Genomic DNA, 25,083 nt, shown 5'->3' on the forward strand with positions numbered 1-25,083 from the left:
AATAGTCCTACAAGAAAAGTCATTGCTACAGTATTTGGCCTTCTTTTTTTTTAATTAAAAAAAATTTTTTTTTGTTAACATATAATATATTATTAGCCCCAGAGGTAAAAGTCTGTGAATCGCCAGGTTTACACACTTCACAGCACTCACCATAGCCTTTTCTTCTTTGACAAGAAGCTCTATTATTTGACAAATGTTTATTGTACCTTTTGTCTAGGCACAATATTAGTTATTGGGAATAAAGTGGTGAGTGAGGCTGGGGCATGGCTTTGCAGTTTACACTAAAAGGCCTTCACAAATGTTACAGTGGACTTCACTAATGAGCAAATGGAGAATCTGAGCAACATAGAGATTCTGCAAGGGTAAACCAAGCTAGGGAAGGGGCCTAGGAGCATTGGCATGAAGATCTTTGCTACCTTTCCTAACTCAGTAGAAGCTAAAATATTTACCATATTAAGACCATTGGAAGGTCTCGACAGCTAAATCATCAGATTGGCGATGGTGTCCAAGGACAGGGATGGTGTTCGGTTTTGTTTCTGAATATAGGAAAATGGGATTGACTGATTTTTTTTTTTTTTTTTTTTAGTTGAGGAACATTTAATCACACTGTGTTCCCACTTAACGAGCTAAGGTGTTTATTTCAGGAAATTGGAGGTTAGGGCACAAAAATACACAAACAGCCTCCAGCACTGTCATATAGTTTTTCAGTGATGATGGAAATATTATCTATCTTTACTGTCTAATATGGAGACCACGAGCCCCATATGACTATCAAAATGTGGCTGGTGAAATTCTATTTAATTATAAATTTCAATACCTATATATAGCTAGGTAGCAACCATTTTACACAGCACAGCTCTACCCAGTGAGGCTTTCCTTACAAACCTGGCTTTTCCCAAAGCTTTATCTTTCAGAGTAGAGATTAGCAAACTTTTTCTATAAGGGGCCAGATAGTAAATATTTTAGGTTCTGTGGGCCAAGAAGCAAAACTGAACAACTCTTCTTGCTGAAAGGCGAATAGTCTTGTACACGTTTCACAGTTAAAAACATAAAAGTCATTCTCATATCCCTGCAAAAGCATGTAGTGGGCTGGATTCAGCCTGGTGGCCATGGTTTGTGGCCCGCATTGCCGTCATTCTCCTCCTGGCCCCACCTCTTTTTCTAGTAGCTTCTCATAATAGAATGCATTTAAATATGTATTAGATAACATGGAGAATATGGAATCGGGGAGAGAATTTTCTTTCCTTTGTTATTTGGCAATAAAATTAATCTTTAAAACTTTATGAATGTAAGTAGCCATTATTCTTGTAATGATCATTATTTTCTTCTTCCACATGGAGAACAAATCTACTCTTTAACTTCTTCTGTTAGCAAACCAGTGGAAGTAGAGGTACGGAATCATGCCATAACTCACCCTGCGGGTTTTTTTTTCTGCTTCTGTGGCAGTGGAGCCAATTTCTTACCTCAGAATGTCAGTCCTGGGCTGTTGCCTTGTGTGTGTTTAAAGTTCTGAAGAGGACAATTTGGGGAATAAAATCAGGATGCAGTTGCTAAAGCTTTGCTCCCTGTCTTTTTGCCTATGCCCCCCACCCCCCCCTTTTTTTTTTGGTTTGAATTGCTTTCACCTGAAGACTGGGAGAAGAAACAATGTGCAAATAGGCTTCTTAATTTGAAATGCCAGGAAGGAAACTCTCTTTCTATGTCTGTGTAGGAAGGATAGAACCTGGAACCATCTGTAGGAATATCCCTAAATGAATGTAATGTTTACTATGTGCTTGGTATGTGCAGAGCACAGACAAAATGATAAGACTGATATGGTTCCCACTATTCAAGGAACTCCTGGTCTCCTGAGCAGGCCATTGCAGAAAGCGTATCAGTGCTCTGCAGCTGTGAGGGCTGTGTGTTGCAAGAGTTCCCAGAGACAAGGAAGGTTAGATGGGATTGGAATAAGGGGTATTTTACAGAGGAAATAGCTTGGCAAATGCAAAGGCTCGGGAGTAAGAGAGATAGGACAAGGCTCATGGAGAATGGCAATCAGTTCCATCTGGTTAGAGTATGGAGTGCCAGATGTTGGGGAACAGACAGTAGCTGTGGTGAAGGATGTGGCTAGAGCGTTAGTGGAGACCAGATTGTGAAGATTCTTGGAAACCAGGTTTGCTTGTCCCTGGAAGGTTTGATATAGGTACAGTTCTGATTTCTCTGCCTTAACCACGTTTAAAGTTTAGGGTCCTATGAGGAATTTCTTCATCAACCAACAGGTCTGCATTCGTTGAGTGTTTGCTTTGTGCTGGGCCTTGTATTTTGGAATGAACATATGGGATAGGCTCAACTTCTACAATCTCCCCACAAGCCATCAACACTCAGCAGAATATCAAATCCACAAACACCTGATGTTTATGTTATTATGCCAGCTGTTAAGTATCAAAAGGGGAATGGGCTGTATCCCAGAACTGAATTGGCCTGAGTGTATATTACTGAGTTGTGTGAATGTTCTGAATTTGAGGTTCCTTCTGGCTTTAACCTCCATTCAAGTCCTAAGTTTTCCTTAGTGATCTGCTCATCCTGGAGTACTTTGATTCACTCTCCCACTCTGCTGAGCCTCTGCTTCATCTCCCAGCTGCCAGTCTTGGCTGTCACTTTGAACTTTCTCAGTCTAAGACAGTGATCCTCAGCCTGGGTATCTTGACTTTGACACATGACCTTCCAACTTTGGTCCAGGCCTCTTGCTAGATCAGCCTCACAGGCTGCACCCACATCTCGGCGTGATAGGTACCTATGGAAAGGGTCATGACGCTCAACTTGTCTCGCACCAACTTGACTATCATACTCTTCTGGAGCGGGGTGGAACGGCAGCATAGGACAGACCGGCAGTACTGCGTCAACTCCAAAAATTTCATCTCCAGTTTTCCCTGGAAAATGGCATTCAATGTCTTCCCATCGATGACCAATCCAACTTCTGGGACTGAAGCTCTTGAGGAGGGAGGTAGTGTCTCAGAAGGTAGACAGAACCCAAAGAGCTTGGGGTCTGGCTTCTGTGGTCCATGAAATTGCTTTACTTCTTCCAGTGCACAGCTGAGGATGGATTCACAAGTTTCCTATAGAGTCAGAATAATAAATATGGTATTAGTAAGCAACACTGGAAATGTAGGTTGAAGATTTCACTTTATCCTTTAGTAAAATAGTTACGAAACTCTACCACCATAGTGATTACTCAGGAAGCATTCTCTGATTTCTCTCGTTTCTCTGCAATATTTCAAAAGCCATCAAAGCAATGTTAATTTGGAAGCAGATTAATGGCAAAAGAGAGATAGATGGCTAGGGAATGGGAGTAGAAGTAGTTCAGCAAGATGGGGACTGATACAGGAATGGTATAAGCCAATAAATAATGTCATGATGGTATTGTGCTTTCTATTTCTCATAAGTCATTTTACTTCTCCTGAGGAAATTGAGTGATGAGGCAACTGAAACAGTGAAATCATTAGTAACTTGTCCTAGCTCACCCAACTTACTAGTGGAGGCAGATCATTATTACCAAAATTATGGCTTTTAATTAAAAAAAATACATTGTATGTTTATCTGTTGGCATGAATGTGTTGGTCATAGAGGTTAAAACTGACTATGAATGTGAACATCTTAATGATGTAAAGAAACTTCTCACTGATTTTTTCTGATGTTTACCCTGAAACCTAGTGAAGAATTTATTTGCTCTTATCAATTTTCCTCTTTTACTTTTGATTGTATCAGAGATAAAGTCACCTTTTGGTTCTAAATATATCCTTTGTACCTCTTTAGATTTTGCAACATTACTTTCAAATAAAGTTAGAGAAAAGTTGTGTCAGTCAACTGTATCATCAATTTTAATAGCATTGTTCCTTTCACATAATCTTTATTTTTTTGTTTTGTTTTTTATACACTTTTTAAAAATTTAAATTCAATTAATTAACACATAATATTAGTTTCAGAGGTAGAGGTCAGTGATTCATCAGTCTTATATAATACCCAATACTCATTACATCAAGTGCCTTCCTTAATGCCTATCACCCAGTAACCCCATCCCTCCATCCCTCTCCCCTCCAGCAACCTTCAGTTTGTTTCCTATGATTAAGAGTCTCTTATGATTTATCTCCCTCTCTGATTTTGTCCACATGATCTTTATTTAGCAGTGTTCTTTTATTCATGGCAAGGATGATTTTCATTTACTGTAGTGCTAACAAATTTCTAAAAATAAATGTGTTTAAAGTCAGTCAATTTAAATGAAATCATTAAAAAACCAGTACAGGTAATATGTGGATTTAGGCAAAAATTGTGAAGACTGTTCTGATACGATAGGTTTGGGGGCCATTAATCTAGAAGCTTCTGAGAATATTTGGAGTCATTTATTCTGGAGTGAGTAGAACTGCAGATAATCATTCCTGAGTCTTCCCTTAGGGAATGCTGAATTGAGTGTTGCAAGCAATAGGGTATGCCCAGAACCTAGAGGGGTACTAGGAAGTAGTTCCAGGAGTGGGTGGTTATGCCTGAAGCACTTATCTGGGAAAGAGATCAAGACAGTCCATGCTGGGAGTTGGGGCAGACACAAATTATATAAATTTCTCCAACATATGGCTGCAGGAAGTCATTGGAGATATAAGTTTCAAAGTTTCTGAATTTACTTATTTCAAATTGTGATATAATAACCAAATAGTTACCATTCATTTAACCTTTAGTATATGGTAGGCACTGGGGTAGGGAGCCCCTAAGATGGTTCTCAATGATCCCTGCCCTCCTGAGATGCATGCCCCTATCTGATCCCTTCCCTTGGGCGTGAGCCACATCTAGCAATTCCTTTCTAATGTTAAGAATTCTGCAAAAGTGATGGGAAGTCTCTTCCAGATTAGCTTATAAAAAGACCATGGCTTCCAATTTGGCACTCTTTTCTCTCTCTCTTGGACGGCTCGCTGTGGGAGAAAAGCAGCTGCCATGTTGTGAAGCAGCTCTATGGAGAGGCCCATGTGGTGAGGAACTGAAGTTTGCCAGCAATCATGTCTGCGAGCTTGGAAGAAAGGCTTCTCTCCACGTCCAAACAACCTACCAGTTGAGCCTTCAGATGAGCACATACCCCTGACTGACAGCTTAACTGCAGCCTCCAGAAAGACCTGAACCAGAGGTACCCAGCTAAGCTGCCCCTGGACTCCTAACCCACAGAAACTGTGGGATAATAAATATTGGTTGTTTGCAGCCATTAAATTTTGGAGTAATTTGCAAACTAAGACAAATACTATGCTAATAAGTATTTTTCTTCTATGATCTTATATAATCCTGCCAATAGCCTCTGAAATAAATCTTTCTAATCCCTGTTTTACATATGAAGAGAGTGAAGTTTTGGGAGGTTTGGTACCTGGACCATATTAAGCTTTCAATATATGTTACTAATAATGATAATAATCATTGCTGTTATTAATTTCTATCAAATACTCTAGTTCCTTCTAAATTCCTTGACAGACCAGCCCTTTTCAAATGGGTTAGTAATTCTCTCATTTTATGGATGTGAACCCTGAGGTCTAAAGAGGTCCCATAACATGCTTATAGATTTAAGGTATATAACAAAGAAATAGTAGCCCTAAATCAATTTATAATGAATTAGGCAGATTAAAACCCTTGGAGAAATTATTCACTGAATACAGAATTATATTAAACTAGGGTTTAAGTAAATCTGAGATTTGGAATGGCTTTCCCCAGTTTCTGGCTTTACATATCCTTGTAGCCAGGTAAGGGGGTGAGAAAAACTAATCTTAGAGGTTTAGTGGGCTTAGGGTGTGGACAGGGGCTAACATTCAGATACCATCTGAGAGGGTCCCAGACAGCTTTAAATGAATCAACAGTGACTGAACAAAACATGAAATGTGACCCACTGTTCCTTAAGAATGTTGGCTAATTAATTGTTAAACATCTTCAGCTTCCTGGAGGAATACATTATATTTAACAGAAACCACAAAAGCCCACTCTATCCCTCTTGGTCTGACTGACTCAAATTTGCCCATGTCCTCCTTCTGGGATCACCTGGAGTGAAATAATCCTTGTAAATAGAATTTCCATTGTAAGCAGGGCAGGCAGATATCAACTATTATTACAGAGATCAAGAACTCAAGCAAGCGGCAAATTAGAAAGAAAAAAAATTTCTTTCCTAAGCATAATATTAATGCCAAAGACTTCCCCAAGATTATTTCCATTTTGAAAATTCACTGGGGTTTAATCTAATCACAGCATAATCTGTGCACTGGACAAGAAAGTAATTTTTCCAATTCTTACAAAAGGCCTCAGGCACTATTCATAGTATACACTACTTTTTAAAAAAAATATGTGTATGTGATTCTTTATGGAAAAAAAAAAAAAAACAGATTTAAACCTCCTAAACCTCTGTTCTGGGTCCAATCAGTCTTAAGCAAAACTGAAAGAGTGTGGTTCCAGCATCCTCCTTGACTCCCTTTTCTGTGCTGTTCATTCCCATCTTTTTCCCTCTTCTCCATCCTTTTCCCCACGGTCTGCCTACATCTCCCCATGCCCTCCTCCCACCGCCCCTCCGATACTTTTCCGAATTGTTTCCTTCCGGTAGGAGCATACATCTCAATGCCTCCTTCCCATAGTCATCAGCCAAGAATTCACTTTCTGCAGTTTGCATTGTGAAAATAGATCCCCCCCCTTTAAATACAAAATTGTATTGTAACTTCGAATACTCTTCCTCAGACTTCACACAATCCTCTCTCCAAACCCCATCCCCTGCTGCCCACAATCTTACTGGGGGTTGAAAACTGCAGTTTTAGGACTCTGCTTCTCCCTTTCTCTCTCTCTCCCATCCTATCTAAGCACGCTGTCTCATGAATCATTCCCTTTAGGTTTTATTCTGTGGCAAACCAGTTGGACACATATATTGGAGGTGAGATTTTAAACTCAGAATCATTTTAATGCGAATGGGGCTTTTTCAATGGGAGAGTTAATCCAAAGTAGAAGAAACTCACAACGGGGGTTCTGTGAGCAAACAATGTGTTATGGCACAGATAGCACTGGCCTGGCGAGAGGACAGTGTTCTAGATTTAGTTCTGTCAGAAACTACCAGGGTGACCCTGGGCAAGTGACTTAGTCCCAAAGGTCTTTAGTTTCCTCGTTTGTAAAATGTGGAGATTGGGCCAAGGGTGGAAGTTAGAAGATCAAAACTTTCTAACATGTACTACTGGATGTAATGTGGTCAAACTGGTCAGTGGTGTATGGGGTTGAAGTGGGTGACTTTCCTGAGGGCCTCTGAGCTCCAAGGTTCAGTGATATTTTGGGGGCAGGGGTGCTTCCCTGTGTACTGAAATCCCACCCATAAGCCTATCTCTTTTGGCTTAGAGGCTGTTCTGCACTTGGACATCTGGTCTCTACTTTGGTCTCACCTGACTTTCTGTATTAATGGAGTAAACCGTGTCAGTCTGATCTAACAATCTGCAGGAATAGGCAATGTTGACTGCTGTCTCCTGCTTATCTCCAGTCAAGACCCAGAGCTGGATGCCAGCTTCCCGCAGAGCAGCGACTGTGTCCGGAACCCCCTCCTGTAGCCGGTCTTCGATCCCAGTGGCTCCTGGAGTGATCAAAGACACCAGAGCTTACAATTAGCGTGAAAAACTGCTTAAATTCCCTCAAGCCCTCTCAAACCAGATAGTGATTATTAACTATCTCCCATGTCCTAGGCTGTGCTAAGCAGTCAGCATACAACAGTGAAATGGAGCCGGTCTCTACCCTTTTGCAACTCAAAAGCTTGTTGAAGGAAGATTTATAACTGAACTGTATGAGAAGAAAAGCTGAGGGTGCCATACACTAGGAGTCCTGAACTTCCTCTAGAAAGTCAGGGACAATCTTGTTAAAAAGGGCCATTTGAGCTCAGACCTGGAAGACAAGGCCAAGAAAGGGCAAAGGAGGAGAATTCCAGGTCAGAGGGATGAGCATATATGAAGGCCCAGAGGTCAGAGTAGAAGAAGGCACAGAAAGGGAGGCAGAGTGGGGTAAGAGATGGGGCCAGGAAGAAAGGAAGTCTGCTGGATCCTACAGAGCTTTGTTGGGGCATTACAGGATTTTGGATTTATTTGGTAGATGAGAAAGCTATTAAAGGGAATTAAGATGGAGAGTGACAGGATCAGTTTTGAGTTTTAAGAAGATCATTGTAGAAAGGACTGGAGATTGGGGGAGGTGGGATGAGATTAGAGGCTGAGCCGGGTTGTGGAGAAATCGCCTGGGTGGGTCTAGCCGCAAGGAAACTGGAGAGAAGTACAGGGACTTTGCTCTGTAACAGCTCACGGCAGAATTGGGACTCAGGTTTTTGATACTGTTCTTGGAATCAAATATGCAGACTCTATAATTTTTGAATGGTCTCAAGCTTTGCACCAACCCTGATGAATATATAGCCAAATATTAAATAGTTGTGAATTGATTAAGCATAAATTAATCTGCATTTAAATTGAGATTCACTTCAGACAACAGACTAATGGCTACCCGTTTTACTCTGGGCAGGAGCAAGACATTTCATTTCTTTTAATAATCCCTAGTGACAATAGGTTGGCAAAGCAGTTACAGTGGATGCATATTGAAAAGATCGTTTTGTAGTGTGGGACCCAGGGTGAATGCAATGCGGCTTTCGTGGTGTGGCAGATTCTTGGTGGTAAGATGAAATCTCTTCCCAGCCCCAATCCTCCCCTCCCCAAGCCACCTTGAGGGAACAAAAATAATGACTCTATCCTGAAATGTGCCTCTTTTGTATTGCAGGCCCAGATGCACAAACAGCCCCACGGAAAGTGATGGCTCAGGCCTTGTCTTTCCCTCCAAGGCTTAGCCTAGAAGGTAAGATTCTGAAGCTGATTTATATTACAGGGAAGCAGAGTGAAGGAGAAAAGAGGAAAAACACATTTTTTTGCGTGAAAGAAAAAAATGAATCAGAAACACCGTGAAAGTCTTTCCCAGCAAGGGAAGCCGACAGATCCCGACACGCGTGTTCTCGTTCTGTAGAACCAGCTGGGCAGTACCGCTTGCTGACTGAGACCGAAGTGCTCCCTGACACAAAAGCAACCTGGAGGGGGTTAGGTAGGGGGGAGTAGGGGGCGCAGAGGGAGTGAGGACGGAGTCATGTACCCGAGTGGGATGACGTTCTGTGGCCTTGCGTGTGGATAGAGCTGTCTGGCCTGGCTACCTTCTGGTTCTTGTTAAAATAAGTTCTCATGGCCAGTTTTCAGAAAGGCCTTGGGAGGCAGCGGGCAAAGGCCCCGGAGTCAAAACACAGGAAAAGAAAAAAGGCTGAAGGAGGTGGGCAACAGGTCTCCTCATTTGCCACCCTTCCTGACAAATCTTGCTGCTACCTTTAATACATAAAGTCGTCACTGTCTTCTTACAGCACTCCTGGTGCTTTCCCCTTGCACCCCTGCCTGGCGGAGAGTTCGGAGCAGTCTGGTTTACATGGAGGAAAAGCTAGGGCTCAGTGGGGTGAGGGGATAGGTCCCTGAGCACACAGCCCAGGACCAGGATTTGGCCCTCATCCCCAGCTCAGCATTGTCTCCCAGGATGAAAAAGGCTTTAGCCATGTGGTCAGCATGTACACACATCAGGAGTAGCCTTTCCCAGATCTTGCTGCCAGCTGTGAGGTGATTAACCCTGATAAACAGAGCCTCCTCCTTCTGCCCAGGTAATGCTTCACCTCCCACAGAAACATAAGACTACCTCGTAGCCCGTCTCCCCGCTTCTCATCTTTACCTCAGTGTTATCGGTCGAGCTGCCATAGAGCAGCAGCTTTTTGTGAAGCTTGAGTCTGTCCCTGCTTTTCCTCCCTTCTCTCTCAACCATTAGCATATATTTATGTGTCCTTCATGACCTGCATCACGCTGAGCTTTCTCCCCGACACTCTGTGGTTCAGTCATGGCAGACCTCGGGGTTTCCAGCCCGTCTGGGCTGTCTCACATCTAACTCTTCTTCAGGCCCCTCCCTCTGCCTGACAACTGTCTGCCTTTGCTTGACCAGCTCCTCTGCCCTGCTCATTTCCTGCCTTCCAGCACTCTCCCTGGCCCCAGTCTAGGCTGGTACCTTCTATTTTGTGCCCATACCTCCAGGTGAATCTTCCAGCCCGGCCCTCATCACACTTGGTTGAAATTCCTTGTTTAATCATCCAGCTTCCTTGCTAGATTGAGCTGTGAGAGGAGAGGGCCTATGGCTCTTGTTTGCTAGTCCCAATACCTAGCATGCCACTTGGCACATAGTAGGTGCTCAATAAACATTTGAATAACTGGAGGAGAAGTAACCAAGCTCCTGGACTTCATCCAGCAGGCAGTGTGGGAATGCTCCTGGGCATCCTCAGGAAGCGGCTTGTGGAGTCTGGATTGGGTATCTGTACCACTTGTGCCAAATACCTGGAAGGGCACTCCAGGGAAGGCTTTTAATTGAGACACATCTGCAGCAGTGCCAGAGTCAGGGCCAAAAACTCCCTCTACAGTGTGTAGCCTTCCTTTTTTTTTTTTAAATTTAGTGATGACTTATTTTAGTTACCGAGTAAGGTGAGTTGATTCTCCAGATGCTGTGCGGTCTCCATTAGAAGCTCATCTCTGTTGTCAAGGGATGCCTCTGCCTCACACCGGAAGCTGGCCCACTGCTGGAAGTCGTCTTCAGTTATGACCTGCAGGACAAGGAAGAGGCTCTTTCCAAATGTAGGGTGAATCCCAGAACATTTTCTGTGGGCCTTTTTGAAGTTCCCTACACAATTAGATGTAGGAATTATACTTCCCTACACAATTATTTCTCCTTATTGATTTTTTTTGAATGCATGAATCAGTGAGATATTGATCCTCAGGTTCCATTATCACCAGTGAGCCCCTGCTGTGCTCTAGACACTGGAGGTATAGTAGTGATCAAGATGGACAAGATCCCTGCATGCCTGGGCTTATGTACTAGTGTAGGGTGAGAGACATCAATCCAAGTAAATTACTTAAAAGGACAGATCACTTTAAAGGATTACAGAATCAAAGAGGGTGACGTGATAGAGTGTGACTAGATGGGGGAAGCTGTGTGGTTATCTCATTTGGATCTTCAGTTCTCTTAGACAAAGTGACATGCAAATTGAGATCCAATGATGGGAAGGGGTCAGTCGTGGAGAGGGGCAAAGGTAAAGGCCATGAAACAACAATGAACTTAGCTTTCTTTCTGTTCCCTTGAATATACCAGTTGGCTAAAGGATGGAGAGTCAGATAGAGAAGAGGCAGCAATGAAGCTGGGAAGGTAAGCAGCAGTCAGATCTTGTATAGCCTGGTAGACTATTCCACCAGCAACTGGAGATACACAGTAGCTGGAAGAATCCAACTGGAGGACGTAGCTTCCTCCCTTAGAGTCCATAGCACATTAGACCCCTCTGGTGGCATCATGTGCATACTGTCTCTAATAGCAATAAATGATTCTTTTGTCCAACAATCAAATATTCCTTGCTTTTCCTTCTGTATATGGCGTTATGGGAAAAACCAAGGGGACACATGTAGGCCTTGGCTCTTGAGGAATTCATAATTCTATTAGAGGAGACAAAAAGGCACAAAGAATTTCAATGGAAAATAGAAGGTGGTAAGGATATACCTACAATTTATGGATAGTAAGCACTGGTCACTGTCTAAGGCACTGTATATATATTACTTTAATCTCCATGATAACTGTATGAGGTAGGGACTATTAATGCCATTTTACAGGTAAGAAAATCCCAAACTCAGAGAGGTGAAGAAACTTTCCCAAGGTCACATAATAGGCAAGTAGTGAGATTGGAACTTGTACCTGGGTAGGTCTGAGTTTAAAGTGGGTGCTCTTAAACTTAGTAGCACTAAGCGTCATAAAAGAGATGAAGAGCTCTGGGAATTTATAGAGAAGAAACAAATTTTAGTCATCTAGAAATGCATGTCATCATAGTTCCCTTATCTGATTTTTAGGTGCCTCATTAGATGCCCCTACTCTGGGATTCATATCTCTTTGCCTGCCTCTCTAGCAGGGTCTGCAAAATCAAAGGTCTGCAGGGCAAGAGGTTGGTAATTACAAGACTACAGCTGGGCCAAGGGCAAGGCAACAGGGAAGGTAGGGGCTGTGACCAATTGCAGAACACAGAAAAATATACCCTATATTAAAGGAATCAGCTACTACAAAGCTCTAGCTATTAGTTGCTCTCCAAGAATGGAGACATGGTTCATCATATCTTCTAAAATTTAAGAGAAACCAGAAATCTAGATTTTTATGTGATCATATAGTCTCTCCCAAATTTCAAGTCTAGGCAAATAATGCAAAATTTAAAAAGTCTACTTTGAAGGTAAAATTAGAACACTAAAAATTATTTTATGAGTTATGGGTTACCAATTATATATGTATATATAAGGAAAAACAGGGAACATCAAAGCTACACTGAAATGGAACCTTGCCATTCAGAGTTCTGCCCCAGCATAATTGTCAAGATCCTGGGTCTTTATGGTGAGTCAGAATAGTGAATTTTGAAAATATATATATTTTTGAATTTTGAAAATGTTAAAACAACCAATATTAAGGGTCTTCTAAAAAGAAATAGAAAGGACAGACTCAGGGTTGAGACCTTATAGCTACTAAAAAAAGAATTTATTTTTACCTTCTTGGCGATGCACAGTGTTCGAAGGCCATCTCTTGCATACAAGTCTAGATGCTTTTGGGTCCTGGCTCGAATTTTCCTCACCTTCTTTTCCACATCCATGTCCGTTGCTGTCAAATAGTCATTGTCCTCCATGAGGTCATGTACAAATGCTTGGGGATCCTTGTTTCTAACACTCTGAAAGAGTGAGGAGGAATCCCCTTATAGCCCACCCCAGAAATATGGACGATCTCTCTTGGTTGCCATGATGTCGTGATAACTCCAGGAATCCTTAAATTTTATGCTTTCTATATCTGATCCACAAAAGCCTGGCTGAGAAAAGTCCTATTTAGGGATGGTGGGTTGTCTTAGGTTATTGTTCCCAAACACAAGTTTGCATCAAAATAACCTGGGAACTTACACAAATCATAGAGGTTCCCAGTTGAAGCCCTGCTGAATCCGGACACAGAAGTCTGAATCTTTGTTGTTACCTCTGGTGTTTTCCATGTAGCAGTTAGCCCTGGATGATCAACAGTTTGCTAAGTCTTATATCTACCATCCATGATCCCCTCTGTCCTCTATTCCAGTCTTTATACAACTGAGGACTCAGGATAGCCACAGCTCTAGATCTCATCGCTAAACTCTTCATCACATTGGTTTTTTTTTGAGTTAGGCTTTCTTTCTATAATAGGAAATGGCCCTAGAAAAAAATATTTTTTGCATTTCCTATAAATCTAGCTCGAAAAAATATTTCATTGTGTTGTGCAACGTTCCCTTTATGAAGTCTGATGTGTTTTCTTTTATCTTTTTCTCCTGAAAATCCAGTACTTTTTTCTATCAGATAAAAAGAATGTTTTGGCCTGGGTTGGCAGGTCTGGGGCAGCTCTGATGTCATCCCCACCTCCTTTACTTAAGATGTCACAGACATCACTAATCAGGTGCAGCACTGTATAAAGCTGAGCTGGGAAAAGGCTTCCAAGTCCTTCTTTACCAGAGCTGGATTGCGATCTTCAGAGGCCCTAGATAGTAAGCAGATTTTGTGTACCTCATCTATTCCCTCCATATAATGCAAAATCAAACATACAATTCATTACAGTAAAATAAATATAAGGAAGTGCAACAAATCTCTGATTTTTCCCATGATACTATTCCAAGGCCGTTTTTATGCAATATAAAAATCATTTTAAAGATTATCTCATTTTTCAGATACTACTTTTTTCCCTGGTGCCTTCAGCACAATCTTTGTGTTTATTGAGCACTACTGTCCCAATGAGCACTGTCTATAACTTTATTTTCAAAGACACTAGCTCCCCGAGATGAGTCCCTTTTGCCTTCTACCTGTGTGCCTTGGAGTTTATTTTTTTGCTCAGGCTACCAGGAACCTCAGGGTCAAATTAAATGCTCAAACACTGTAAATCTATTATACCTAGGGTTATTTTCTTCTCTCCTTTTCAAAGCGTTGATTCTCAATTCTTATGGTAATATTGTGTACGCATCTTTTATTGGAAGCATCTCTAATCCATTTTGGAATCAGGTGAGGAACAAATAATAATAAAAAAAAACCCACAAAAACCATCTCTAGGGCAGTTTGGATGGCTGTTGCCCAGGGATAGAGTGCCGTGGTTCCCTTGACTCAGAAACATTGAATTCATTGTCTGCCAGAGTCTGGGATGAAGAGACCTAATTAGCTCCCTTCCCATTCTAAACACTCATCAATCCCCATGAACCTCTTGGCTTTGATCCACAGCTGATACTGCAGGAGGCACAGGGCTGCCTGGGCAATTCTAAAGCTTGGCTGGAATCTGCTATCCCGGGAGAATCATGGCCCCATAACTGTCTTCTTCTTGTTAGCAATCAGGAAGTGGCTGCACACTAATTCATGCTGCTCCAAAATTGGACACGGATATGTAGGGATTTTGGAACATTTTTCTGGCTTGGCTCAAGTTTATGAAAATCCATTTGGGGGAGGCTGGGGAAGAGCATGATAAAGAGCGACACCTGAGGCTTCCCAGAGCAGACTGGGCCTGGTACAGAATTCTGGTGGCATGGAAAAGGTTCCAAACTGGGATTCAGGATACCTGGCCTAGGATTTACCACTGGTTAGCTGTGCACCCCTCTTATGTCATTTCCCTTTCTGGGTTCAGCTGGCTTCTCTCCAAAGCTAAGAGTTAGGACCACAGTGTGTTCTATGGCATGTTAATGGGTGTCATGGTAGAAAAACTGTGTACAGCTAATCCGTGTTTAAATGAGTTTGAAAAACCAGAAATTGGGATAAAGGTAAAGAGATTTCTCCAGCGTAAGACTGCCCTAAGTCTTTAATAAGCTCACGAGCACTATAATTCTCCAGGGCTTGGAGATGCAGAAGGCAGCATGATTTAAGGAAACTGCTTTGAGGAAAGCATCTGTGGCCTCTGTTCAAATTAGGATCTGTGGGACTAAGCGACACTATAACTCAAGCTCCTTATTACTGTTCTGTGCTGCCTTTTAAACCAAGGAGCCCTCTTCCTAGAGCCCTGGTGAGGTGGGACTCACCGCATGCTGGGTCTTCCAGCAGATCCATGATAACTGAGTCTGCGCCCTTGGTGTAGACGATGATCTCACTTGTTAGTGGGTGCCTCACAACCACGGACATTCTTTTCCTGACAGAGTCAAAGCCCAGTGTACAGAGAATGTCAAAGGTGAGGCAGGTACCCTGGGGCAAGCGCACGGTCACCTTCTCTGGTGTCCGGGACACCAGTGTGAAGCTGTAGGCATGGGCAGCATGCACCAGGGCTGCCTCATCAGGGCTCTCAGCCTCATAATAGAGCTCAGGGCTGGCCAGGCCTAGAGCTGGGGCCTCCAGCACCTCCTCCAAGGAAGCCTCCAATGCAGACCCCTGGATGTCGCCCTCGTCCCATGCGCTGCTCCTATAGCCACCATCTGTGGAGTAGCCTCCGCTGTACACAGATGCATCATCTCTGTCTTCTGAGTCTATGGTAGGCATGTTCGCTCCCAAACTCTCCCCCAGGTCAGTGTCAGAGGGCGCATTAGACGAGAATGACTGGCTGAGGTTCAAAAGCTTCAGTCTGTGGAAGAGCTGCTGAATCTTCTCCAGGGATGTCCCCAGAGCTTTGGTCGAGGGTGGCACGGTGACCTTGTGGTCAAAGGAGGAAAGTAGAACATTAACTCTCAGTGTTGGAAAAAATGTCACGCTGTTTTGTGGAAGACTATGAAGGTCATTTTGTAGTAAGTGCATTATTTGAGGTTTCAGTGATTATGGGCTTCTCTTCACTGTGAACCTCATTTCCCTATCTATAGCATGAGGGAACTAGGCAAGATAGCTCTTTCTAGCCCTGACGTCTTAGGGATTGATAATGCTCAATTTTACCATCCTGCTCTGGTCATGGACAAAGGAAAAAAAAGGAGACAAAGGCCAGACCCATATTAAGAGTTCACATTACCTAAGTCCTTACCATGGCTTTGTTTGCTTTATCCTTGCATTCAGCATCTCATCTCACTCTCCCTGGCAACTCTAGGGGATGCTATGTTATCCCAACTTCTGGATGAGGACACCAAGACACAAAGAGGTTAAATAAATGGGCCATAACCACCTGGTGTGTAGGTAATAGAGCTGGACTCAAATCGGAGGCTGCCTGCCTCCAGAGATTGGACTCCCGAGCTCCATGAGAGCTAATATATCTCCCCATTAATTTGAAAATTGAGAGTTAGATGCTGTCTTTCCCAAAATGTACTTCTTCCTTTCTTGAAAACAGAATTAATTTCTCAGGTAATGTTTTCTGTCTCCTAAAACTCTCTAAAATTTTTTTGATAACTTGGTGAGTTTTCAGTGGCTGGAATGACTGTTCAGAGCAGTTTGGGATCTAGGTATAATAATCGGAGGCTCTGGTTTGGTACCTGGGTGAGCCTTCTTTTTCCCGATTTCACATCACCAGTTATAACACTCAGTTATTCTCATCAGTCACTCATAAGGGACCTTGGGTGAGAGTTTGTGGATCATTGAAGAGCAATCCATCTTTAGTACTAAAAAACAATTCAGAGTATAAACTTCTATAAACAGCCATCCAGCTGCATTATTTCTAAATTGGCAGAACTTCACCCATGGTGTTAATAATAATAATCATAATAATTTTTTTTTTGCCCTCACATAAAAGCAGAGACCAGGGTAATGTGATATTATTATGAAGTTGTACATATGGTTCTGTTGTGTATCGCCTATACATCCTTCGTTAAGTTGCTGAAACTCTCTGAGCCACTCTGTCTTCACTTGTGAAATCCAAGGACATACCTTATAGGGTTTTGGGGTCCTGATGATTAAATGGTAATGCAGATGATGTGTTTAGCATGGGGTCTGGCACATACCAAGTGCTTAGTAAATATTAACTTTTAATATCTATCCTATAGACAGATAAAGAATTTGAAAGCTATAGAGAAAGCGCATATATAACTTCTGCCATTTTATTTAAAAAATGAGGAAACTGAGGCCCAGAAAAGATAAGGAATACGTTCGAAGTGTCACAGTGATGAGGTGGTGATTCTGTGACTAGGGATCAAGTGTCTTGTCTCTCTGTTCAGGGCATCACCTCTTACCCGAGCCCTCCTTCTGTCCATCCCACCACCCACCCCAGCGATCCTTACCCTCTGTCGGGGCTGTGTGGTTGTGGAGACCATGACAGAGTTGCAGATGGTCAGGGCAAGAAAGAAGTCAGCAATGGAGGAGGCGGTGGAGGGGAAAGGCTTGGCAGCTTTGGTGTCGGACAAGGTCTCCAGCCACAGGGCAGCATCTTGCACTTTGGGCAGTAGATTTTTATCTGGAGTCACATCTTTTTCCTGAAAAGGAAAGGCCTGGATGAGAATCTTTCCTGAAGGGACAGGGGAGGGAGGCCCCTCCAGCAGATTCTTTGCATACCTGGGAAAGGATGATACAGTCTTTCCCGAAGTCATGCCTCCAGCACATCTCCTCCTCCCACAGGCCTGGTCAAGGCATTCGTACGTGATTCCTCCCTTTCCCTCCACCTTGCATGCCCATCAGTGACAGACTCTGGCAGCCCTTCCCTCACAGTTTCTCCCTGCCATTTGCCCTTCATTCCTGATGCTTTCAGCCAGGCACAGATCTCTAGTCCTCAAATCTGGATTTCTGCATCAGCCTCTGAAGTGGTGTTGCTGCTTCTCACCTCTCTTCTTTCTAACCCTTCGTATGTATTAGCCATGTATCTTTCTTTCCTTTCTTTTTTTTTTTTTAAGATTTTGTTTATTTATTCGACAGACAGAGATTACAAGTAGGCAGAGAGGCAGGCAGAGAGAGAGAGACAGGAGGAAGCAGGCTCCCTGCTGAGCAGAGAGCCCGATGTGGGGCTCCATCCCAGGACCCTGGGACCATGACCTGAGCCAAAGGCAGAGGCTTTAACCCACTGAGCCACCCAGGCGCCCCAACCATGCATCTTTCTAAAACATCATTTCCCTCAAGGTATTCTTGAGCTTGAAAACCTTCAAGAGATCTTCATGTTAGCACAGTCAGTTCGGTCTGGCATCTAAATTCTTCCAGTCTGCATTCCTGCTCTTTACTCCTGCTGCTTCTCCGTGCAGACCCTCTGCTCAGCCTGCTGACTCTTTTGCTGCCTCTTGGATGTATACTCCCTTTAAGCGCCTCTGACCACACCCTGTTGGAACAACCATCTCTCTGCCAAAATCCCACCTAGACTTCAGTAGCTGTGAGAAGTTCCCTCTGTCCATGAGATCTTATCCAGCCCACAATGAGTTCTCAGCCTTTTGAGCCACAACAGCGTGTTCTTGAACTTAGAATGTCCACAGGAGTCATGTAGGTAAGGTGAATGAGGGTAGTGGGCCACGGTACAGATGAGGACACTGTGGATGGCAGGGGCTGTGAGCCCTGGCAAGTCCTACCCTGCCTAAAAGGTGGCAAGTGCTCTGCTAGTGAGGTGCTCCGGTGCTAGTCCAGCTTGCCAGATTTATTGATTTTTCAAGATGAAGAGAGATGATGTGAGAACTCAGTTTTTTTAGAAAGAAAAATCTGTGGGCTGGATCTGACTCATGGGTTTCCAATTTTTCACATCCTTGCGGAAGCTGTACTTGTGCCGTCCCTTTGGAATTCACCACATATTGACCTATATTTAAAATTCAATTTTCTTATATCCATGTTGAATCTCTCTGGAGATAGGGTAAGAGCCTCAGACATAGAGACCACATTTTCCACAAAGCTGTACATTCAAGAGCCCCGGCTCTTGCTTTGTTTGAAGCAGAAGCTCAACAAACACTGACTCTTAACAGATACGACAAAAGTCACCAAGCAAAGATGTTTCCACACAAAACTACTTCTATCAGTGTTCATAGTCCATAGGTTAAAGTTTAGAAGAAATTCAATGGTTGAAAAAGATGGGCTGAAGGAATCTGGATTAATTTGTGTAGGGTGAAGCCTGAGTGACAGTGAACTGGACTGAGTGCCAAATAAAACCCAAGTTGAGATTAAAAAAAAAAAAAGGAAAAAAATGAAACAGAACCCTGTGGAGAAAGAGTCCTCAGACTGTGTCTTTCTCTGATTACCAAATGTGATGACTCCAGAAGTCAGACTGTATTCTCTCTGGGGTTGCTGGCACAGGTGAGAGCACAGGGGAGGAAACCCAGACACCCAGGGGAGGAGCTTGATGCCTGCAGGGATATGAGTTGGGCTTTCAAACAGCACAGGGAGGTGAAGGGAAATGGACTAGAGCAAAGAGTTCCAGCCTTCATCTTCAGTGCTTTCCAAGAGTCAACATTACACTCCTCCGGTTCACACCATCTTAGGAAAACAACATCCAGAGAAAAGTACTTATTAACAGGAAGAGTGCTAGTAAAACTGTATCAAGTCTGCATTTCTTCTCATAGCCTTGTGATAAGCAATGGTGAACCATCCAGACCATATGGTGTCACTATTTTCAGAAAGCCTAGGAAGGGAGCATGCACTATCCAACCTCTTTGCCTTTGAATGCAGTTTTCCCAGCAGGAGTTCACTTTGATATAGCTCTTCCTAATTTTCCAAGCAAAGTCATTTATGTGACCTCACTGACTTCTCACAGTCCCAACCTAACTGAAATCCAGAAAGATGGGCTGACTTAACCAATCACTCAGTGAGTCAGTATAAAGCCAGAATCAGATGTCAGACCCTCTGACTGCAAGTCTAGAGTCTTCCTTTCCTTTCTATGGTCATGGTAAAGTAGCAGTGTTCCCTTATTAATGCTCATCGGCAAACGCCCCTAGCCAGATTCCAGACCCCATCCACTGCCTGTTATCAGTGCACCATCAACACTCAAGGGGCTCTGAGCTCGTTTCTTAAAGTAGTAACGATAGTTTCTATGCGTACAGTACTTCTTCCATTCTGGTGACCTCCATTATCTCATTGTGGTTCCACAGCAACCTTATCTGTTGAGTACAATCATTCTCCTGGTTACCCATGTAGCAGATGAGGAAACTGCTGCCCTGGGAGATTAAGTGTTTTTCCCAAGGTCACACAGTAAGTGAAAGGGACTCCTTTACTTGATTTGAGATCGTCCAAACAGAATTCATGCTCTTAACCTCTGTGCCAGGCAAGATCCCCCACGAGGAGGAAGTAGCCTTTGATAGTTGCTGACAGCGAGCGTCTTTGGTGTTTGGCATCCCAAGCACAACTAATAGGCTTATATATCTAATCCTTAGGACTCAGCAGATGGTCTGTGAGATTATAAAAGGGATTATGGGAATCTCCTTTTTTCAGGAAAAAGATTTCATTTGGGGCTGGGGGTATACAGGAATGAGACGCTTTTAACCCTTTGCACAGATTCACAGAACTGCGGATGAGCTTGGAGGTCAGCAAAGCCAAATGTCCCATTTTCCTGATGATAAAATTGAATGTCAAGAGAGGTGGGAAGTGAACTACTCAAGATTGAACATTGAATTAGGGTCAGAACTAGGACAGTTTTCACACCAGCTGACTCCCAGCTTCTGACAACATACTGCTTTGCTCCAAGCTATGCGTTACATATTTCCAAACAGTGACACAGTTAAAATGATTTAATGGCCATTTATTGCTTGTTCATTTACCCTTTAGTCTATGAGTGCCATGAGGGCTGAGACAGCCCATGGTATGTCCCCAGTGCCTGGCAGACAGCAAGCACTCAAACCCATGCTACTCCATCACTGATTAACTCATGGGATCTCTTTGTTAAAACCCTTCTTATTTCAACCCAATCATAAAAAATTCATCACTGGAAAAAAAGTCTCTGCAAAGGGCCTACTTCTCTCTGGCACTGGCAGCAGGCCCAGCCTGCAGGTGTCAGCAACAGACGTCAGTTAAGCTTTATCCTGTCACCACAGACTGTTTCCACAGGGCAAAGTTCTTCATGGTTCCCTTTGTCCACAACTCATTGGTTTCTTGTCTGGCCCATTAACATTTAGGAACTTGGCACTTAGGACACTTAGAGAAAGCAATGCTCCCACCCACCTCTGAGCCCTTTGGCTAGTCTACTTCTCTGAGGGAGAGAAATATAAAATTGTGGGTTACCTGGTTGTTCAGGTTAGAGCTCTGTGGCAGCCAGCCACCCAACTGGCTGGATTTCTTTCTACTGCAGAACACCTAAAGCTCATTCAAACCTTCTTTGATGAAAGTGATCTTGGACCTCCCACTATACCCTCAAGGATTCTATTATTATCATTAGATTACATTTATTGAGAAATTATATCAAAGTCAGGTGTTTTGGTAAGTGTGTTCATGGACATCGTTTAGTTATCATGACCGCATTGAAATAGGTACTATTACTCTCCCACTTTAATTGTGAGGTAAATGAGGCTTACTGAGTTTAAGTAATTTGACTAAGGTCACAAAGTTAATAAAAAGGATGGGGCGTGGGCCCAGTTCTGCCTCCTGATGCCAACGCCTGAACCCTTCAACTCCATGCCAGACCTTCCCAAACGATAACATGCACACAATCAACTGCGCCTCTGGTTTAAACTCAGATGCTGATTCAGTGGGTTGGAAGTATGGCCTGAGCATCTGCTTTTCTACAGTGCTTATGCTGCCGGTCCCAGAACCCCAGTTTGAGCAGCGAGAATTTATATGGCCACCGTGTGCTACATGGCTGAGCTATGTCCCCCACTGAAGGCTAGGGAAAGCAGGCCAACCTCCAGTCTGCCCCTCTCTTCTCAGTTTTAATGATAACTCACTCAAGTTGACATTGACAACAATCACTCATTGGATGTAGCAGTTTGTGGCTATTAGGAATCCATGGAACCAGCAGCGGAAGTAAAAGGGGAACCCTGGTGTCCAACCTGGAAGAAAAGTCTCTGTGGCGTGGTTCTTCCCGGGCCTCCATCTCCAGGTGTCAACCTCTCTCCAACCTGCACCTTCTGTTCCAGCTGCTCCTCAAAACCCCAGTTTTCCATGTCACTTGCGTTCCTTGCTCCCCACTAGATGGTCTTCTCTTTGCTCTGGTTAACCTTTAATTTTGTCTCAACTTAAGCTCAGGTGCTAACCCTTCCAGGCAGCCCTCCTGAGGCCTCATCAGATGCAGGCGCACCCCTTCTGGGCTCCTACAGCCCCTCGGCACCCTACACCCAGCACCAAAAGGAGCGTTCTATAGGCACTGGTGTTCTTCTCTCCTCTCTTTTGGGTTGTAACTTCTGAAATCAGGGACTAGACCCTATTAAACCTTATATCCCAGTGTTTAGAACAATACATGCTATACTGTGGAAGCTTACTTGAAGTTTGACAATAAATGACAGGCTATTCCAAAGAAATGTAGATACTGAGTAGATACACAGAATTGGCAGAAGTGGATGTAAGCACATCCTTCTATTTGTTGTGGGTGACTGTCTGAACTAATAACCTCTTGGGAAGTATCAATCAAAATAAAAAAGATACAATTTAGCAATCATGTTTGAAGAATACTATAGAAAAATACACATGTATAAACAGACAATGGCTCAACCACCCAACAAATTCTAACAGCCATTAAAAAAAAGATGAGGCAGCTTTCCATTGAATATCTGTCTACATATATGAAATATTCCCTCAGATTCACTAGGTTAAAAGAAAAAGTCCAAAGCAATGTGCAGGGTATGCTAATATTTGCACTAAAGGATGTACTCATGTGTATACCACACTTGTATGCTCCCATATAGGTAGAACATCTCTGGGACATACACAAGAAAATGCAAATAATGGTTGTCACCAGGGTTGTGGGAAGAGAAGAGGAGGGAAGGAGACTTATTTTTTATCATTTGACCTTTAGTTACTTTCTACTACTTACTTAATTATGTGGTTATATCACTATATTGTGTAAACAAACTTTCTGGGTTGCTGGGGAGCTGGAGGCTGAACTAGGGTTTAAGAAAGTTACAATTTTGCCGAGGTTGAGGCTGTGACCTAGAGGACACTGCCTTTCATTCAAGAACTGGGAGAACCTGGGGTGCCTGAGTGGCTCAGTTGGTTAAGTGGCTGCCTTCGGCTCAGGTCATGACTCCAGGGTCCTGGGATTGAGCCCCGCGTCGGGCTTCCTGCCCAGTGGAGAGCCTGCTTCTCTGTCTCCCTCTGCCTGCTGCTCTGCTTACTTGTGTTCCCTCTCTCTGTCAAATAAAATCTTGAAAAAACAAAAACAAAAACTGGGAGAATCCAATGTTAGCAAATATTTGCTTAAATAGAAGCATGTGGATTTAAGATATGCTCTTCCCAAAAGGGACAAAAGCCCCAAGGAAAGAAACTAAGTGGTGTAGCAAGAAGGGAGTTTTCCAGATCTTGCAAGACCTCATGCCATGGGAACAGGGTCACCGTAGCTGGGCGCCACCTTCTGGTACCCTGGAAGCTAAGGGTTCCTGCCCTGTGTGGCCGCATTATTCCGAAAAGATTTTGTGTGCTTGGCTAATTAAATCAGGACTCTTATCTAACTTTCGAGTGGGAGTTTGTATCTGTGGGCTGTCCTCATCCGTCCAGAGAAGACTGGAAGTGCTGCACACATTTCTTTCAAAGAAAGGAAGGAAGACCAAAACTAAGGAAAGGAGGCAGAGGGCCCAAGACACCGCCTTTACTTTTCTCCACTGCCTTCTTCCCAGACAGGTGGGAGAGGCCATGCCCCCAGAAGGAATTGGTGGTGCCATCTGGAGGAGTGTAAGGGCTCCAGTGCAAATTTTATGATTAGGAAGATATTCTTTGGTCTGATGGTTCCGGAAAACCTCTTGTAAGTGGCACTTCTAAACAAAGACTCTCTGCTCAAATTTTGGCTTCTTACGCAGCTGGGAGGGTGGGGGAACCATTTCATTTTCCATCTGCCAGTACTCTTAAACTGGCTTAGAACTACCTCACCACTCTCCAAAGTGTATTATCCCCACCCTAAAGCCACAGATTTTATAGCAGCCAATTAAGAGGCATTAACTGATACTTCCTTGTTCTTTGTAGTAAAAGGAAAAAAAACCAGCTTCTGTTGTTGTTAGCCTTAATGCTCATTTTGTTCGGGGTTTAGGGCCAAGTTCCAAGGAAACCAACAAGCACCTTCTTTAGATTGTGGTAGGGTGCTTGCTCTGCCAGGACTTGGCATCATGGTGGTTTTAGAGGCAAGTTCTGACTGATTTACAAAGGGAAGGTAAAGAACCGGTGGTGCCAAGAGATTATTATCCAATCAGACTGAATGCCAGGTGGGCAGATGGAAGAGGACACAGCTTGGAGAGCCTGCCAAGGGTGGGTGGGGGCAGGAGCCAGGAGGTCCACCCCTGGGCTGCTACCGATATTCTCTATGGATTGACTCAAGGATCTGCCACTCCAGCCACAGATATTTTATGTGTTAGTGTCAGAGCCCTTTAAGGCCGCCCAAATCACGCTCTTAAGCCACTGCCTCCCAAGCTATAGAAGATGTCCATTTGAGCCAAATGAAGATGATTTCCTATGGGGGCAATGCTAGGTTTAGAGAGGTTCTTGATCTTGTTGCTCTCTAGAATTATCAGAAATAAAAAACGTGAATGCTCAGGTCCTACCCTAAACCATATATACCAGAACCTCATGGGAGAGTGCTTCACAATGCATTTTATGAAAACTCCCATTTCCCATGTCATCAGATATGAACATTTATACCAGCTAGACAGCTTTCCTTGGGAAACACTGTTTTAGACTTCTACTAGTTATCTATCTGGAACACATGATTTTAAGAATTAAGTCCTCAAAATAAACTCAGGAAACAGAACAATAATCCTTCTTAAAGATGAAGACATTGAGGTTCTAGCTCAGTAAGCTGACCAAAGTCACAGAGTAGATGAAGGAGCAGAGATGAAAACCTAGAGCATTTGAGCCCGAATGTACCTAATTTATAGCTGAAAGGGACCTTGCAGGTCGGCATGAACATCATGCTATTTAACTTTTAGAACAGCCAGTGATAGTTGTAGGCCCTAGTGATAGATAGGCCCTGAATAGAAGTTCCCCCGGCTGGCTCAGGGCTGCAGTTTTCCTGAGCCACTAAGATTTG

General features: G+C 43.3%; 1 protein-coding gene and 1 long non-coding RNA gene across 5 annotated transcripts in view; one reads left to right on the top strand and one right to left on the bottom strand.

Annotated features, from left to right (window-relative positions):
* Nucleotides 1–25,083, bottom strand: part of ATP10B (ATPase phospholipid transporting 10B (putative)) — a 100,561-nt gene that overhangs the window by 27,470 nt on the left and 48,008 nt on the right. For all 4 annotated transcript variants that reach the window (XM_047730957.1, XM_047730954.1, XM_047730955.1 and 1 more), the window contains 6 exons: nt 17,246–17,437; nt 15,143–15,743; nt 12,632–12,741; nt 10,537–10,663; nt 7,410–7,594; nt 2,774–3,095 (listed from right to left, as the gene is read on the bottom strand). In XM_047730957.1, coding sequence (XP_047586913.1) covers nt 2,774–3,095; nt 7,410–7,594; nt 10,537–10,663; nt 12,632–12,741; nt 15,143–15,743; nt 17,246–17,437 — 1,537 coding nt within the window. The remainder of the gene's footprint in view (nt 1–2,773; nt 3,096–7,409; nt 7,595–10,536; nt 10,664–12,631; nt 12,742–15,142; nt 15,744–17,245; nt 17,438–25,083) is intronic.
* LOC125100631 (uncharacterized) lies at nt 7,737–9,676 on the top strand. The gene is made up of 3 exons (XR_007127616.1): nt 7,737–8,668; nt 8,773–8,847; nt 9,395–9,676. It is a non-coding gene; the product is annotated as an uncharacterized LOC125100631 (long non-coding RNA).

This window comes from Lutra lutra, chromosome 5 (genome assembly GCF_902655055.1).
Source record: "Lutra lutra chromosome 5, mLutLut1.2, whole genome shotgun sequence".
Taxonomy (NCBI): Eukaryota; Metazoa; Chordata; class Mammalia; order Carnivora; family Mustelidae; genus Lutra; species Lutra lutra.